Here is an 18,356-nt window from a genome sequence, read left to right as displayed (position 1 = left end):
TTTTAAATGTCTATTTGACAAAAAAAAAAAAAAAAAAAAAAAAACCACAAAAAAAACACACACAAAAAATCACTAACATGATTATCAAATCTATTATTAGACTAAAGAAAGATCTAACTAACCAACCTCTTCTCTAAAAGCTTATGATAACTTAAAGATCCCATTAACTACTTTGATGTTATAAATGTTATTAAAATCTCTTTCGTTCATAGGAATGGAAAATAGGTACGTAATATTGAGAATAGGAATTGCTATTCCAATAACAGCTATTTTTTAATATGGGTATAAGCTCATTTTATAGGCAAAATAAGAAAATAAAAATCGTATTCCAAATTTTTCTATTCCTATTCCATCAATCAATCAGAAAATAAAAATCGTATTCCAATTTTTTTATTCCTATTCCATCAACCAAACGGGCCCTGATATATTTTACGATTTGCGCACCTCCTCTCAGTCCTTCTCTCCCGCCAAATGCTGGAGAAAACACCATCACATCACGTACATATTTCTCCCTGTTCTGCGAAAAAACGAAAGTGGATTATCAATGATCTTCATTACAAACTAGGAGAAAGGGTTTACTAATCCATAGCGAGCGCTAAATCAAACCGCAGAACAATACAGACGCTTCAGAGCGTCTAATCGTCTGTCATCCATGAAGAAGCAACAGGTCATCTCCAGATTTTTTGCTCCAAAACCAGGTGTTTCTAGCATTAAAACACCTCTGAAGGTAGCTCCACCGTCGACTTCCTCCCCATGCATTGCAGCTGAAATTTCATGGACACCAACAAAATCTAAGAAGAGAAACCATGAGGAGTTTAATGGAGAAACTTCGAACAAAGAAGAAGAAAACCCACACCTACCTCGCAAAAGGAAGGAAATCTGCAACGGAGGAGGAATCGAAACTGCCAACGCAAGTTCTGAAGATCATGAAGAAACTGGCGAGGGGTTGGCAAAAATGGATACATATAAGCTACAATTGGAAAATCATGCCGAGCCTATCAATACAATTGGGTTTCCTGCAGTGGGAAATAAAAGGTCTGAAACTAAGAAAACAATTGGGATACCTGCCTTTGATGCGTCCTTGCATAGAAAGTTTGTAGAGAAACTACTAATTAGAGTTGAAGAGAACGGTGCCTTAGAACAGTCGACCTATGGGAGGCCTCCATCTGACAAGGAAAAATACACCCCATTAGAGGAGCAGGTGATAGAACTCAAAGCTAAGTATAAAGATGTTTTATTGATGATAGAGGTGGGATACAAGTACAGGTTCTTTGGAGATGATGCAGAGGTTGCAGCAAGAGTTTTAGGGATATTTGCTCATTATGACCATAATTTTTTGACTGCAAGCATACCCACATTCAGGTTGCATTTTCATGTCAGGAGGCTTGTTGAGGCAGGTTACAAGGTGGGTGTTGTGAGGCAGACAGAGACTGCGGCCTTAAAAGCCCATGGTGCAAATAAGGGGGGCCCTTTCACAAGGAGTCTTTCGGCCTTGTACTCACGCGCGACATTTGAGGCAGCCGAGGCATTGGTTGAGGGTGTGGTAGATGATAATTGCAGGCTTAATAGTTATCTTATGTGTGTCGTGGAACAACCCTTGATAAGTAGAAGTCCGAAGAAGACCAAAAATAGGGTTTCTCATGAAGATGATTCTGCAACAACTGGTGGGTGTTATGATACGATGATTGGAGGCATTGCTGTTGATACTTCTACTGGAGATGTTATGTATGGACAGTTCAAGGATACTGGCACAAGGGCAGAACTTGAATCTCGTCTCCTAAACGTGTCTCCTGCAGAGCTGCTTCTAGGTGCACCCTTGTTACCGCCTACTGAAAAAGTAAGACAATTTGTTCTTACATATCCATTTTACTCATTAACATTAAGAGCATCAGTACTGTTTTTGCTCCATAAAATGTACCGCTCACCTGTTGTCCCTTAATGAATGGAGAATGCAACGTCAATCTTTATTTAAATAGGCTGAGAAATCCAATCCGGCTATTCTCTCTGTTAACGAATTTGCATGAGACTTGCACCTGATCTTGTCTGGTTGTCTGGGTAGAGCATGGATTATTGCAACCGTTTAATGTAAGAATTTTAGCTTACATCTGTTCGGTTTTTAATTTTGGATCTAAAACAACTAAAATTTCTTGGATCTAAAACAACTTACTCTGAACTCGAGAATCTTTTGTTCCCCAAATTAGTGAACCTGTGTTGAACACTATTTGTCAAACGTAACAACTAAGAAATCTTTACCACTTGAGCAATTGAACCTCCTCTTTTAGTCCGCCTAATAAAATCCAGTTTCTTCTTATCCAACAGTTTGCACCAGTGGCACTGTTATAGATATCCAACATATTATGTCCTTAGATGTCAAACGTGGAAGCTAAGACAATGGCTTTGGTGATTGAACCTCTTCTTTCAATCTGCCTACTAAAACTAGCGTCCTCTTATTGAACAGTATGGTATGGTGACAGGGTTCTGGATATTGAACATATTAAAGCTTTTGCAATTTACATTTTTCTTTTTAGCTCATGTAACACTGTTACAATGAAGCTCTCTCTTTCACCACGAGTGCATTCATAGTTTTGGAATACATTATATATCGTCTATATTATTAAGTTCTTCTTTGCAACATGCCTTCACCTAGCGTAATAACTTTTAGGGAGCAAAATATCATCCAAAGTTTCAAATACTTTTCAAATAAATTCAAACAATAGGAAGGAATCAATGAAATTACGCACACAAGCAGGAAGTAAACTAACATCTTACAAATTGTTGATTGAAGTCTTCATAGTAGGTCCCTTTCTCCAGAGTTCTATTTTAAGACCACAATAATGAAGTTGGTTGTAAAACACAGTCGTCATTTTACAATGGTTTTAAGGAGGTAACCAGAAAGCTTTTGCTGTGAGTAGCTAAATCATTAATTGTTCATCTACATGGGGTATGCTTGCAGTCAAAGCGAAAATCCTTTCCAGCTTGAACTGCTTAAGATTTAGTCAAAGTCTTAATGTAGGATAACCATGAATAGGCTCTAAATCGTTGGTTTGATCTCAATTATTATTATGATAGAAGTATTGTCACAGTTGGAGACCATTTAGAAATGAAATTTGTACATCTTCTCTTAGTTATTCTTGTTTTCTTTACATGAAATATTGGGTCACTCCAAACAAATTTTTAAGGTTAATGGGATACAGAAATGAACAGAGTAAGGTTACGCAGAATGCAGTGTGGTCCCCTTAATCTTGTCATGGAATATATATTCTGTCAGAATTATACATTATCTATCAGTCTATCTATACAAAAGCATTAAAACATCAAAATTGTTGCACAGTTAGAGGCGTTCAATGGGGACGAGTGTGTAATGGGTGTGTCCTTCCTGAAGTTTGGTGTGTGGACTTGTATAACTATGGTATTAGAGTGTGGGTTCTCATAGAGAAGATTGATTTCTAAATTTCACCAAAGTCAATTATGCAGAAGTTGACTTTGATTTTGCATTTAATTGCTAGAGGAAGATGAGAGATCTTAACAGATGTTAGCAATTTTTATAATTTTTAACCTGAGCCCAGTGATTTGTGTCTGCATTATTGCAGCTCTTGAAATTTTCGTAAGATTTCTGGCTCTGCTCCATTTCCGGTTACTTATATTGTAAAAGTCAAAGCAATATTTTTTGAGTTGAACAAAGAAATTGTTTTTCCATTTTTGATTGCATCACAAATCTTACATAGCCTAACATGGTTATTGTTTAGCTACTTCTGGAATTTGCTGGACCAGCATCAAATGTTCGTGTGGAGCGGTCTTCACGTGACCCTTTCAAGGATGGGGGAGCACTTGCTGAAGTTTTGTCCTTATATGAAAACAGAAGTGATGAAATATCAGCACAAGATAATGATAATTGGAATGAAGGGATAGAGGTATGCGTGGTTTATATACATCTTCCATGGAAAAATAGTTTTTTAACAAGCTATTATTGAGTGGTAGTTAATTTAAAATTAATGTTGTTCCGGTTTGCCTACTGTTTGTCTCAGACAAAATAAGTTTTAGACACAAAGTTCTTCCTTTTCCACCTTTATTAAACATTGATTGCATTCCATCCCATGAAAAAGTTTGGTGCAGAATTTACAGAAAATAGTTTAGGCAGGAAGTATCATTAATATGTTTTAGAAGTTATGCAAATGTTGCCATGTTGAATGGTGCAATTATATAGTTTATAGGAAATGAAATTTTTCTTTGTATTGTAGGAAGCCAATATTATACGCACATGCCTGCTGCTTCTCTTGGAATGAAAATTATGCATTTTAATGTCTCCATTTTCTTAACCAATCAGGGGTCCAACTCTGAAAAGCCAGTGGTTTAAGTGGAATCACAAACCTTTTTGTGCTTATCAATGAATTTGCTACTTGCAGGTTATAATGGCAATGCCTCAGTTAGTTGTTCAAGCACTGGCCCTAGCATTGCGCTATCTTAAGCAGTTCAAGCTGGAAAGGATTTTGGGGTTGAGTGCTACATTTCGCCCATTTGCCTGCAAAAATGAGATGTCCTTTTCATCCAACACGCTGCAACAATTAGAGGTAGCTATCTTGTTTATGTCAAAGCATATCGTATTCTTGTGTGCTGAAATCTTTTTGCTTTTGGAGAAGGGGATAGATAATATATTGGACAGGGTGGTGAAAATCATTGCCATTTTGATTACACATTAGTTTGCGATTGAATATAATTTGGAAGAAAATCTATTCAATGAGATATTTAAACTACCCTGAAGTGACTAAAATGTATAAATGTTGTGGAATTGGCACATGTTACGCAATTTTAATAACTACCCCTCCAATTTGAAAGTTTTAAACTGTACTTCCATCTCCATGGTAATAACCAGATTTAATGTCTACATATCTCTGATATAAATTTTCTCATGAAGAAAACTTGTAACATCCTCTTGATCCACATTGAAGATGTCATAGGCTGGAATTTTGTTTGCCTATATCAGAACTCGAAGTTTGATGATCTTTATAAAGGTATCAACTGGGAAAATTGGAGCTAAATCCAGCAAATTATATGTGTCAAAGTTGGGTGTAAAAGTCATTCTAGAACTTTCAAATTAACAATAAATGAAACTCAAATTTTCAATTTGAAGGACAGCAAGTTTATGTCACACGGTCAGAAAGTTGAGCTCTTCTTCAAACAGTTAAATTCAAGCCATGAGTTCTATGTTTCATATTTTATGCAACTCTCCAGCGATACTATACGATTCCGAGTATGATCGTGTGATTGATCATTTTCTTGAACCTGCTGAGTACCCGATCTGCTTCGAAAATGGCTTTTGGATTCAATTAAAAAAATTGGTAAGTGCTAATCATTTTTGAAGTCTGGGAACGAGATTGAAAGTTCACCTAATTCATGAATTAATCCAGAGGCTGATTGGGTTCATTGTTTCCACGTGGACCTTGTTGGAAATTATAGGTACTGAGAGGGCGGGAGTGAATCAGTACTACAATTATTCACCTATTCAAACTGTTAACCATCAGCTTTAACTGATATTCCTCAAACTTGCAGCAAAGTGAATCTTCTACCTATTAACAATATGACTGAAAAGTAAAGTAAATACAATGAACAATAAACAATTCTTGCACGCACATAACACCACAATTTTGGTAGAGCATAGTTATTCTGTCATTCCCTTGGTAGAACATATATTTATTTCTATTCGCCAAAACCTTTCTTGAAGTTATGAAAAGATTGACTCACAAATCCTTATAAATCCTTATAAATCCTTTCAGTAGGCTCTTTAATTTATGTAGAGCATTTTCCTTTTTGTCCAGATTCACTGAATCAAACTCCATTATGATCGGTTTTGTTGATTTCCCAAAATTGTTCGTTTGCTGTCTGATTGGTTAGTAGTTCACCTGTTTACCTGTCTCCCTATATGCCTATTCACTGATACTTATTGTTTATCGCCGCTCGTCTTCCTGGTTACCAATATCTTCTAGTTCACCGATAACATAACCTTTTGCTTTTACCACTTTGGTCTTCACCTGTTGACTTGTCCTGTTTGCCGATAAGTCTTTACTTGTTCTTTTTCTGTCTGATGTTTACTGATAATATAGTTCACCGATTGCCTCCTCAACACCTTCCTTTCACTGATGGGTATATCAGTTTACCTGTTGTATTCTGTTTACTTATTGGTAAAACCTTCTCACCTATGTAATGGTTTGCCAGCGATAACAACCATATTATCTCAAATCATCATCAATGACCTTATTTTGATTCTTCAATCAACATTCTCCACCGTTAGCATTGATGGCAAAAGCTTCAAATCTAAACTCCCCTTATTGGTATACTGTGTATCATAACCTGTTTAACTCTCTCTCTATACTTATTACTTCTTCTACACTTCCCCTTTTTGATTTACATATTATATCACTACATCACTCCCCCTTTTACTCATAACTAAATAGCTCTTCCCTTTTCTGGCAACAATGCCAAAAACTACGACAAAATTGTGTATACAGGGGTTCTTACCTCTTCACAGTTTGTCAAATACAAATGTAAAATTGTCATTTGCACTTGCTAGAAGATGTTCTTATGATTCTTTGAGCGCCTTTAGCGCAATATGCTGACCATGTAGGTCAGATGCCAGTTCCTCCATGCTGTGTGGTGCTCATCTCCGGTGTGTTAATGAGTTCTTCAACCTTCTTAAGAAAAGCTTGAATTATTTCAATGTGAGGAGTTAGGAAACCTTGTAACTCAAGTAATGTCATTCTGATCCTACTTTCCTCTACCTTAAGCTCTCTTTCTCTGAATGATATCTCCTTCATTTTGTCTGTGTGCTCCATCATTGAGCTCTGTAGAGGATCCAATTAGTTTGGCCTTGATTTCTGCAGTGAAATTTGTAACAATGCATATCTTACCAAATAACTTACCAGCTTCTATCAGTGACTTCTACATCTGCTTGACCATTTCAAATAATGAAACTTTTATTAATGCAATCTTTTGCAATAACTTCTCCATCTTTTCTTGTTCTATTCTCTTTTTAGCTATTTTGCTATCTCTCCTTCCAAGTCATGTTCTGAGCTGTTGATTGCATCAACTAAGGTCTTAAGTTGATTAATCAGTGGCTCATCATCATCAATTTGTACTTCAGGCATCAAATCAGAAAGTAGATTAACAATATTCCTTAATATTCTTTTCATTTGTTTCTTCCTTTTGGCTCCGTCTCTCTTAGCTTCTCCTTGTATTTCGATCCTTTTTCAGTATCTCAAACTTGGGATCATCTTCATCATCTTCATCATCCTTTTTTGTCCTCTTCCTCTTCTTCTTTTCACCTGTATCCTCTGTGACCGCTTGAGAACTACTAGGGGTATTGTCTTTTGTAGTTTCCTCCTCACCTTTAGGTGTTTCCTATTTGTCCTCGGTCTTCTCTTCACTCTCATTCTTCTTACCTTCATCATGTTGCATAGTTTCACCAATGGAACCACCTTGTGTTTATGCTGGTAACTGTTGAGTGCTAGTGGTAGCTACATCTCCACTCTGTTTACCTGTTACTGTATCACCTTTAACTTCTTCTTCCTTTTTGGTTTCTCCTTCCTCTTGCTGCTGCTCAGCTTGTTGATCTGTGTTGGCTTCACTGTGATCTGTATCCTTGGGTTGATCCATAGTTTCTTCTACCTGTTTAGTGGTGCCTTGTGTCTGCTCTGGTGTATCCATAGATTGTACAGTTACCTCTGCAACCTGTTCAGTAGTTTCCAGTTGTGGCTCATTTATTTCCATAGTCTGTTTAGTGACCTCTGTCACTTGTTTTGCTTCTAAGTTCTGTTATGCTTCATCCTTCTTGCTATAGCCTCAGTGTCAACCACATCAGTCTGTTGCTCAATAGGGTTTACTTCCAACGGTGATTCTAATGGCACATCTTCAACATCAATTACATTTGTAGCTATGAGGGAAACTAGATCAGTTGTGACTTTCTCAATTATCTCATCTATTTTGCTTCTTTGTTAAGTCAACGTGAATTTCATCTCTCACATTGTGACTTGTCATGTCACCAACTAACTCATTCATAGTAAAGCTATCATCAACCTATATAGTTTCTGTAGTCTTTTGTAGCTGTGGTTGATCAATGTCGAAGATCCTTTTCCAAATGACAACTGACTCATCTTCTACTTCACGTGCAAGGTCTGCTGACAATCCAACAATCCTATTGCCTATACTGAACCTTCTTATGTTTTTTCCATGGTTTCATAAACATACTTAGACAGTCATATGTGGCACTGTATACATTAGAGCTCTTTCTCTTATCCTATCTTCAAGCTGGGATGCTGATTCTCATCTTATGTATAGTGCATCAAGTAATACATCTGGTATGTGATTCTTAAGATTACTTTGGTATCTTCCAAATTTATTAAAGTGGAATGCAAGGGCATCTTCAATTGCCTTCTTATCAGCATCAGAAAGTCTCGTGAACTTGAAATTGCTAATGTTTCCAACAAATCCACGAGTTCTCATTCCTTCAGCAATTTCAATGTCTTAGGTATTATGAGTTTGTGTTCTCCGTTTTTCTTGCCTATGTCAATTATTTCCTTCTCAGAATCAGTTTACTCCTCATCTACCTCAGTTTTCTTCTTTCTTTGCCTTTGTTTGACTTTTTGTCCTTCTTTTCTGATAAGTTCCTTGCTTTCTTGGATTGCTCAATTTCAACTTTCTTTTCAACATTTTTTACTGTAGTAGATGGTCTGTCGTCAATTTCGTCTACTTAAACTATTCCAACTATGGTAGGTAGGGCAGGCACTTCAGTTCACTTCGCAATCTTCTTGCCTTTTCTCTTGGCATAAACATCAGGGATTGCCTTAGGTTTTTCAGCAGTGGAACTACTTCCCTCTTTAGTTCCATATTTATTTTCCAAATCATCTATCAATTTTCTAGCGCTCCTCTCAATTTTAGATTTCTTGATATCTAGGGTTATTCTCTTATAGGCTTCCTCAAATGTTCCAAACCTCTTGGCATTTTTGTCCTTAGGTAAACTCAACAAGTAGTCAACATTTAGTGTGAGTATCCATTTATCTGCTTCATAACCCAGGTATGATACCCAAGAATTTTGCATGTGTCGGTGTCTACTAGGAAACATATTGTATCCCTATACTTCTCAACTATGTGAGGTGGGATCCTAAACCTCTTGTGCATTTTCTTTTGGAATTCATTAAAGTATCCTCACACGATAGTATTGAACTTTTCTCCTAACTGACAAATGTATTCATTCATTTGGTAAAGTGGCAGGCCTATCTGTTTTCCAAACAACATTTCCAATACCGGGAAAGAAGTTCTGCACATAGGAAAACGTATATACTAGTAATGATCCATATTTCATCTCCTGCTTCTTGTCAGGTTGAACCCTCTTCAAATTGACCATGAGTTGTGTTCTGACCATCTCTGCTAGGTCATATCGCTTTCCCAATTTTACAATTTCATAAGCTGCATGTATAACTCCGACATGTATGCTATTTAATCGACTTGACTTATAAACTATATATCGAAGTGGCACAGAACTCTCTTTAGAATCTTAGATAGCATTTAAGTGAGTCTAATCCAGCACCAAGGCATGAAGATCATGCTCTTACATAAAGAAATGTGTTCACTTTGTCCTTGCACAAAATGCCACTTTCACTAGTTATAAAAATCTGAAGTAATTGTACTGTGAATCTACTAAGAATAACTGGAATGCACTTGAGGAATCTCAAGAATGTCCTCAAGTAGACTTTCATCTTACAGTATCCTTTAAACTTATCAATTATTAGTTGTGTAGTGTGTTCTCAATTCTTTATTTACTAGCACTTGCACCAATCAGTGCAAGGGTCTAGCTGATTTTAATTAGAAGCTGCTGTGAACATGACAGTTTAACAAAAGAGTTTCAAAATGATTTGACACCGATAGAAATGATCAAATTTCTGCATAATATCAGTAGTAGGTCACAAGGAAAGTGGATAAAATTTTGGAAAACATAACAAAAAAGATTACAGCATAGAGAGTCAAATATTCTGGAACAGAACCTGCCACGAAAGACTCCGTACTGTTGGCTATAGTGGCAACCAGTATTTCTCATATTACAAAATTCATGTACAAGACGCCTGCAAGTTATTCTGGACTAGAGCCAATCGATTGAGAAAATATTTCGATTCTCCATCGTAACTAATGGAATTATCTTTTTCATGCATATTCAAGTCACTTGATGTTTTTATCATGTTTTTATCTGTGTTTAAAATCTTCAGCTTGACTTGCTGAACTTGAGTTTGTGGGCACCAAAAAACAGAGCTATCCTTGCCAGTGTTCTCCGTTATTCTGTGAGCTCGCTCAAGAAAAGCGTAGATTGATCTGCTTTCATGCTCTGGACTGCCAATAAATACCAGATGAAACACACCATGTTTTGCTCTTTTCATTTGGGACGAAGGATTGTCTGCAATCTCCGGATATTTGAAGTAGTGAGAGTACTTTCCCTGGCAAGAGAATATTAGAAGTGTCTATTAGCCAATGGTTTATCAATCACAGTTGGTATTAAAGATGGTCTTTAACTAATTATTGTTTAAAATTTTAATTGATGTTATAGATCACACTTTATGTTCTATTGTCAGAAACAATCACACATTGAGATTCAAGATGTGTAGTTCTTGATGGTGAAGAAAGCAGTCTTTTGTAAATAAAAAAAATTGTAAACCAGAAAGCAAGGTACCTGTTTTGATTGGCTTTTACTGGGAGTGATATCCTGAACAAAAACCCCTCATTGAAAACTTGGAGAAGGTGCTCTTTTCCATGTGCGATCAACTCTCTTACATGCTCTCCCAGAGGTCCAAGGCACTCTTGCAGCTCCATTACATACTTACTCTGGACCAAAACATCCTCATCATCATACTCATTATTACTGCTATTGACATAACAATTGTTCTCTATTGAGAGCATTTTCTCCACAGCAGAATATGTTTCTAAGAGCTCCTACTCAGTTTGCATAAGACAATACTCTTCATCCCCACAAAAAATAGAAGTACAATGACTATTCATTTCATTTCAGACATCCTGGCGAGAAACAGTCATACTCAACATTTTAAATATTCATACTCAACATTTCCAGATTTGCAATATAAAATAGGTAGTCAAGCTTCAATTATTAGCCTTTATGAGTATACTAAGCTTTAGATTTCACTATAATTTACTATCTTATGATACCAAAAACATCTCAAACAATCTCACACCATTCTCATACCAATAACTCTGGAGAAAATATCTCAAAGAAAATCAATTCAGTTAAATCTATATAGTTAAAAAATGGATTGTCACTTTGTGTGGGACATCTTATATCCATATCAAGATTGGCATTCATGAATGCAGTAATATTTTTCTCACACATTAGGGTGATCAAGTTGCCTGATATCTGGGTGGGATAAGGAAAATCTCCAGCCGTAGACCGCAATGATTAACCAACTTTTCCAAACCCTATCAAGATTCCAAAATAAAAAATCACTTCAATCTTGTCATTGACAATTTTTTTCTTGTGGCATGCATCTAAACTGAATTGCATGACCAATAGTGCACCATCTACTGTGAAATTGCTTGCCCTACATTTTTCATACAGAATTGTTCTTAGTTGTGGGTTCTTCTATTAAAATTTTCACAAACCATATTGACTGGAAAAATGACAGCAGATTTTTAATTTTATTTTGCAATTGTCATTTTATGTCCACAATATTTCTTCCAAGAACTCAGGCATACCCACAATTCAGCCGTCTGATGTGGCGCCAACATTTAGAAAAGCCCAAATAACTAGTGTAACTGGGGACGCGCCCCCCCAACCAAAATTGGGACACACCCAAGACGGGGGGACGGCACCACTCAGAGCGTCACCTCCATCGGAGACGGCGAGATGTCTTCGAGAGGGCTTCGTGTCCCCTGTGGGTGTGGGTGGATGCGGGGACGTCTCCTGCAACAACAAGATGGGGGACATCAAAAATAAAATAAAAAATAAGACATTATTTTAATATTTTGTTGGTTCTATTTTTGTTATAATGGGATATGGGGGCCATTCCTTCCTCTTTTGTTCAAAAGCCTTCTATTCTTCATTTTTATTCACATTTGCATTTTTATATCTAAAGACTGATATATATTATAAATTTAAAATTATATAATTTGACACTCTTTCATTTGCTGATTTTCTAGTTCAAAACTTCAATGCAATGTTCAATGTTCAAGTTTTTTACATCTTGTTAGAATCTGAAAAGATTAATAACCTAGAAAACTAGTGCAAAGAATAGATATCTAAACTATGAATGCAAATGATACAAAATCAAAGTAGCAACACAGAGTTAGTCTCCAAGAGAGTAATGCAAATGCAAATGATACAAAATCAAAGTAGCAACACAGAGTTAGTCTCCAAGAGAGTAATGCAAATGCTAGAAGCAAAATAACATTAAGAGGATGCAAAAGCAAGAGATGCAAATACAAGCTAAGTAGCATGCTTATATAGGCTAGGAAGAGGGAGGAGGTGGCAACACTGACCAATGAGGAGCAACCATCTATTGGAGTAAAAATAGCAAAGTATCTTCTCAAGATAGCTAATGGATGCTTACATGTAGGAAGGTGACACCTTACAACCATTCACCTAATAAGACATGCTTAGTTAACCTAAGTGAGATTATTAGAAGTGTAAGAAAAACCTAGCAATATAGGGAAAAATAAATAACCCACTAGGAAATAAAATACTACACTAACACCCCCCCAATAAGCGAAGCTTAGGTGGATGTAGAAATGGGTCCCGACAAGTCAAGCCTGATGAGGTACCCATGTACATAAAATTCCCCCAAAAGAGAGAAAAGAGGCCCCCCCCCAAAAAGTTAGGACTCCGAGTGAGAGGAAGAGGCCCCCCCCCCAAAAGATGAAGCATCCCACACCCCTAGCAAAGCTCGCAAATGAAGAAACTTGCTCTCAATGAAGGGTTTGGTGAAGATATCAGCAACCTGCTTGGAAGTCAGACAATAGCGAAGGTCAATGATGTGACCATGGATGAGCTCCTGGATGTAGTGCATGTGGATCTCTATGTGTTTGGTCGGCTAATGATAGACTGGATTCCGTGAGATCTGAATGGCACTCTGTTTGTCACAAAATATGATTGATGGCCGTCTAATCTGGATAGCAAACTCAGTGAGAAGATGTTGAAGCCAAATGGCCTTAGTGGCGGCATTTACAGCCCCCCAATACTCAGCCTTAGTAGAAGATAGAGCAATAGCAGACTGCTTCTTGCTCGACCAATGAACAAGACCTGAAGCAAGTGAGAAGCTATAACCTAAAGTAGACTTGCGATCCTGAGAATCACTCGCCCAATCTGGATCTGTGTAGCACACCAAATCAAGCTCAATACCTACTGCGTAGTGAATCCCACAACTGTGAGAACCTTGAATGTAGTGAAGGATCCGCTTGGCTGCTTTCCGGTGCAACTCGTGAGGCTCCTGCATGAATCGAGAGACCATGCCTACAGCATATGAGATGTCGGGTCTCGTACGAGTCAGATAAATGAGACTCCCAACAAGTTGGTAGTACAAAGTGGCATCAACAAGTGGAGAAGAACACTAAGCCTCAAGTTTGACTCCAGAAAGGAAGGGAGTCAGAGTAGGCTTACAGTCAGCCATATGAAACCTCGAGAGTAAATCTAGAGCATACTTGGACTATGTGATGGTGATCCCAGAAGGAGATTGAAAGATCTCAATCCCGAGAAAATTATGCAACAAGCCCAAGTCAGTCATCAAAAAACTGTCCTGAAGGGCCACTTTGACAACCTTATTGGTGGGTGACGAACTTCCTGTGATTAGCAAGTCATCAACATACAAAACCAAAAATAGAATCAAATCACCCTGTTGCAGAATGTAGACATTAGGATCAAAATGGAACAAGTGAAGAATCCTGAAGGAAGCCCTGTCGCTGCTCCATGTAGATCTCCTCATGAAGGTCACTGTGAAGAAAAGCACTCTTCACATCCATCTGATGTACTTCCCAACAATTAGCTGCAACAATGACAAGAACAAGTCGAATGGAACTCATTCGAGCAATTGGCGCAAAAGTCTCAGAGTAGTCAATCCCAAGAACCTGGGAGAATCCTTTGGCGACTAAGCGAGCCTTGTGTTTGTCAACTAACCCATCTGCTGCAAATTTTGTCTGATAGATCCACTTACATCGAACAAGTTTTCTTCCCTTAGGAAGAGGGACGAGATCCCAAGTGTGGTTCCTCATCAAGGAACTATACTTTTCCTGCATAGCTGTATCTCACTTAGGAATACTAGAAGCCTCGTGAAAGGACTGTGGATTTGAGGCAGTAGCAATGAAGACGTGGAGCATCTTGGAATTGTGAATGAGTCCGCCTGGTGTCTGATGGATCCCCAACCCAATCACCTGCAGACTGCAAGGTCTGTCTAGCCCGAAGTGGACTGGAAGATGTAGAATTTGGAGGGGAATCATTAACCGCTGAATGATGACTAGGAGAGGAAGGAGGTGAGTTCTCTGAATTACTCTCTGCATTGGAAGTGGAGGTAGAAGACTGCTTAGGTGAATTTGACTCATCAAAAGATTTGTCATATATTCCAAGTGACTCCAATGTCAAAGTAGGAGTTGGAGAAGTGATAGAAAGTGAGCTTGAAGATCCCTCTTCAAACTGAACACTCCTCTCAATGAACAACTCATGTGTAGTAGGATGGAGTAATTGATAACCCTTCACACCATTAGGATAACCTACAAATATCCAAGGCCTTGCGTTTCTCTGCAGGAATGTGGGCCCATGCAAGAGAGCCAAAAACTCAAAAGTGCTTAACTGATGCTTTCCGACTGCTCCAAGCTTCAAAAGGAGTAACTCCCTTCAAGGCTCGGTGAGGAACACGGTTTGGGATATAACAAGCACAATTAATGGCCTCTGCCCAGTACTGTGGTGCAAGAGATCTAGAATGAATCATACAGTTTGCCATTTCCTTCAAGGATTTAATCTTTCGTTTTGCAACACTGTTCTGCTAAGGATTATATGGAACTGAATGCTGTAAATCAATCCCCTCTGAAGTGCAAAATCTTTCAAACCGATGGTTGACATATTCACCACCATTGTTTGTGCGCAAAACTTTGATGGCTTTCCCAGATTACTTCTCTACAAAATTTTTGAAGTCCTGAAAATGATCAAATACTTCTGACTTCTGTTTGAGAAAGTACACCCAAGTATATTGAGAAAAGTCATCAATGAATGTGAGGACATATCAAGCCTTGTTGAAAGAAGGATGCTGAAATGGACCAGCCAAATCACTGTGAACTAACTCTAGTATCTGTGAAGCTCTCCATGCCTTACTTTTGTCAAACTTTTCTTTAGGATGCTTACTAAGAATGCACCCTTGGCAAACACCGTTTGAGAATTGAACTGAAGGCAACCCTGTGACCATGCTTTGTTGGTTGAGCTGATGCCAATAGTGGAAGTTAAGATGGCCAAACCGCTCATGCCATAATTTACTCACATCATTAGAGTGAGCGAGCAAAACAGTCGAAGGAGGATCAGGAACAAAGTGAGAAAACAGATAGAGTCATGACTGATGATCTGCTCTCCCAACTGCAACTGTAGAATCACTGTGCAACTCATGTATCTCCATTGAATCAGGAGTGAACTCAACTCGCTTGCCTGAACCTGTGTGAGTGATCTGGTATACCGATAGGAGATTAGTTGATAATGAGGGTACACAAAGAACATCATGGAATGTGCCATCCCCCACATCAACAGATCCTCTCCCACACACCTCAACAGGAGTGTCATCACCCATCAAAATAGAAGGCATAGTACATGGCTCCAAGGATGCAAGTTTTTCCTTAGATGAAGCCATGTGGTGCAAAGCACCCGAATCAAGAACCCAAGTGGATGGTGAGAAAGCAACTGCAACAAAGGCCTTGCCCTTTCCTTTCCCCTTGCTGTTTTCTTTTGCCTTGTTAGACCCTTAATTAGAACTTTGTTTGATAGACTCAGGAACACTGATATTATTCTTCTCAAGAACATATGTCAAGTGATCAATTTGTTTCTTCAAACATTTATGTTCATCATGACCGGGTCTTTTACAATAGGCACATTTGACCTTTTCTTTCTTAGGCTTATTTTCCCTAGAAGATGGGGTATCAATAGTTACTTTTGAAGCAACCGATATTTGATCCTTCTTTTTCTCGCTATTATTTTGTTTCTCATCCTTACTATTGTTGTTACTACTTTGTCCTTTGTTTTTTGTGCCTTGGTTGGCAGCCAAGGCATGTGACTTAGAGGACTTAAGAGTGCCTATTTGGATTAGCTTGTCCTGTTCTTGAGTGAGATTGACAGCAAAATCATCTAAAGATGGCATGGTGAATTGAGTACCAAGTGCAGCCTTAGTAGCATAGAAGGTAGAGACAAACATAAAATATTTTGAACTTAGCTTAGAGAGAATACTAAGAATTAGTTGTTCATCTTTCTTTTCAATTCCACATTGTTTTAATTGCAGCCTTAGTGATTTCAATTTAGTGAAGAAATCTTGGATTGTGTTGAAATTGCCTGGACTTAAACTAATTAGTTCATTTCCAACATATGACCCCTCATTGAATCTTGTGTGCGAAATAATGTTTCTAGCTTTGTCCATATTTCATTTGGCGTATCAAAGACTCAATGTGAAATAGCAAGTCAGGAGAAACAAACAAACACAATGTTACATATGTCTCATCACATTTGTTAAATCACTTAGGCTTATCTTCATCTTTATCAGGTTCAGTTTCAAGTCCCACAGTTATCCTATTTAATATAGCTTTCCTTAAGTGAATTGTCATGCATGATTTCCACTCAAAGTAATTCTATGGAGTTAGGATGGGCATATTTGTTTGATCCACGATGAAGAAAGGCAGAGAAGAAATGCTAAAAAGAAGAGAACCCAGCCACGACAATGCCCCCCCCTTTACTCAATCAAAGAACTCCCCCCAAATAAATATGATTTGGCACTTTATTATAGTGCATTTACAACTACCACTAGCAAGAAATACTAAGTGGTCTTGATTTCAATGCATTACAAAATCCTCATGAAGAGCATATGCTGAAATTGAAACTTGGGCACAATACTCAAGGAAACAAATAGCACCACTGCGATCTACTCGAAAAATCATGCTCTTTCAAAAAAAGAATCGCCTTGATACGAGGTCATATGAGAAAGTTATGATCCTTCGAAGTTTCCAAAACGAGAACTGTGCAAAGTCACGACTGAGAATTTGCAATTTCTAAAAACGTAATGCATAAAAATCAAAAAACGATTGCACTAGTGGATAGAGCACAAAAAAATAGCCAAGATCATAACAAGAATTGTCAAAATCAGAGTCCGTATGAGCAAGAATGATGCATTTGAAAACTGTGTTCAAATTTGTGACTGCCAACGGAGAGGGGTACGGCTGTAGCTTTCCGTGCTCGATTCTGCAAAATATACAGATAACATGCAAAAAAAAAGATACTCAGATGGTTTTCCGGCGCTGCAAACCAAACTCAGAAAGCGTTTTTCTTGCTAATGTACAAAAGATGTAGTTGTAGTGTAAATCAAACGCTTTTAACAACAAAAAATGGCTCCAACAATCAAAAAATGACCCCAACAACCAAAAGATGTCATGAAAAGATTGAATCAGCTAGCTAAGTCAATAAATGGCATGCTGGAACTTGCAATATTGATTGAAAACACCAATATGCAAGTTGGTTGTCAGATTTGAGATTAAAACCCCAGTTTTGCAATTTGTATGACGATCTCTGATCTCGGTGAAATGAAAGCCAAATTTAACTTTCTCAAGCTTCCTGGATGCGTTGGAACAACCATAAATGTTGCCAGTATAACCAGAAATGCTGCAATCACCTAGATTTCATAAAACACATGTAAACCCTAGAGATTAAAAATGTTTTTGTCAAAGTTTTCTGATTCTCAAGATCATCTGGAGATGTGAGAGAAGAGCATACTGGGTTTTTCAAAAACTTACAATAAGATCTATTAGCCCCCCCTGAATCTCTCAAATAAGGAAACTAAAATCTACTCTTGCAGATAGAAAAGCTCTGATACCATATTAGAATTTGAAAAGATTTATCACCCAAAAAACTAGTGCAGAGAATAGATATCTAAACTATGAATGCAAATGATACAAAATCAAAATAGCAACATAGAGTTAATCTCCAAGAGAGTAATGCAAATGCTAGAAGCAAAATAACATTAAGAGGATGCAAAAGCAAGAGATGCAAATACAAGCCAGGTAGCATGCTTATATAGGCTAGGAAGAGGGAGGAGGTGGCAACACTGACCAATGAGGAGCAACCATCTATTGGACTAAAGATA

General features: G+C 37.7%; 1 protein-coding gene across 1 annotated transcript in view; it reads left to right on the top strand.

Moving 5' to 3' along the window:
- The first annotated feature begins 453 nt into the window (after nt 1–453).
- Nucleotides 454–18,356, top strand: part of MSH3 (homolog of DNA mismatch repair protein MSH3) — a 70,271-nt gene continuing 52,368 nt past the window's right edge. Inside the window, exons 1-3 of the mRNA XM_089795538.1 lie at nt 454–1,837; nt 3,747–3,911; nt 4,404–4,568. Coding sequence (XP_089651664.1) covers nt 653–1,837; nt 3,747–3,911; nt 4,404–4,568 — 1,515 coding nt within the window. The 5' untranslated portion in view covers nt 454–652. The remainder of the gene's footprint in view (nt 1,838–3,746; nt 3,912–4,403; nt 4,569–18,356) is intronic.

This window comes from Cupressus sempervirens, chromosome 8, assembly GCF_028749045.1.
Source record: "Cupressus sempervirens isolate cs-2001-9-10 chromosome 8, ASM2874904v1, whole genome shotgun sequence".
Classification (NCBI taxonomy): domain Eukaryota; kingdom Viridiplantae; phylum Streptophyta; class Pinopsida; order Cupressales; family Cupressaceae; genus Cupressus; species Cupressus sempervirens.
This window is presented reverse-complemented; position numbering and strand designations above follow the sequence as displayed.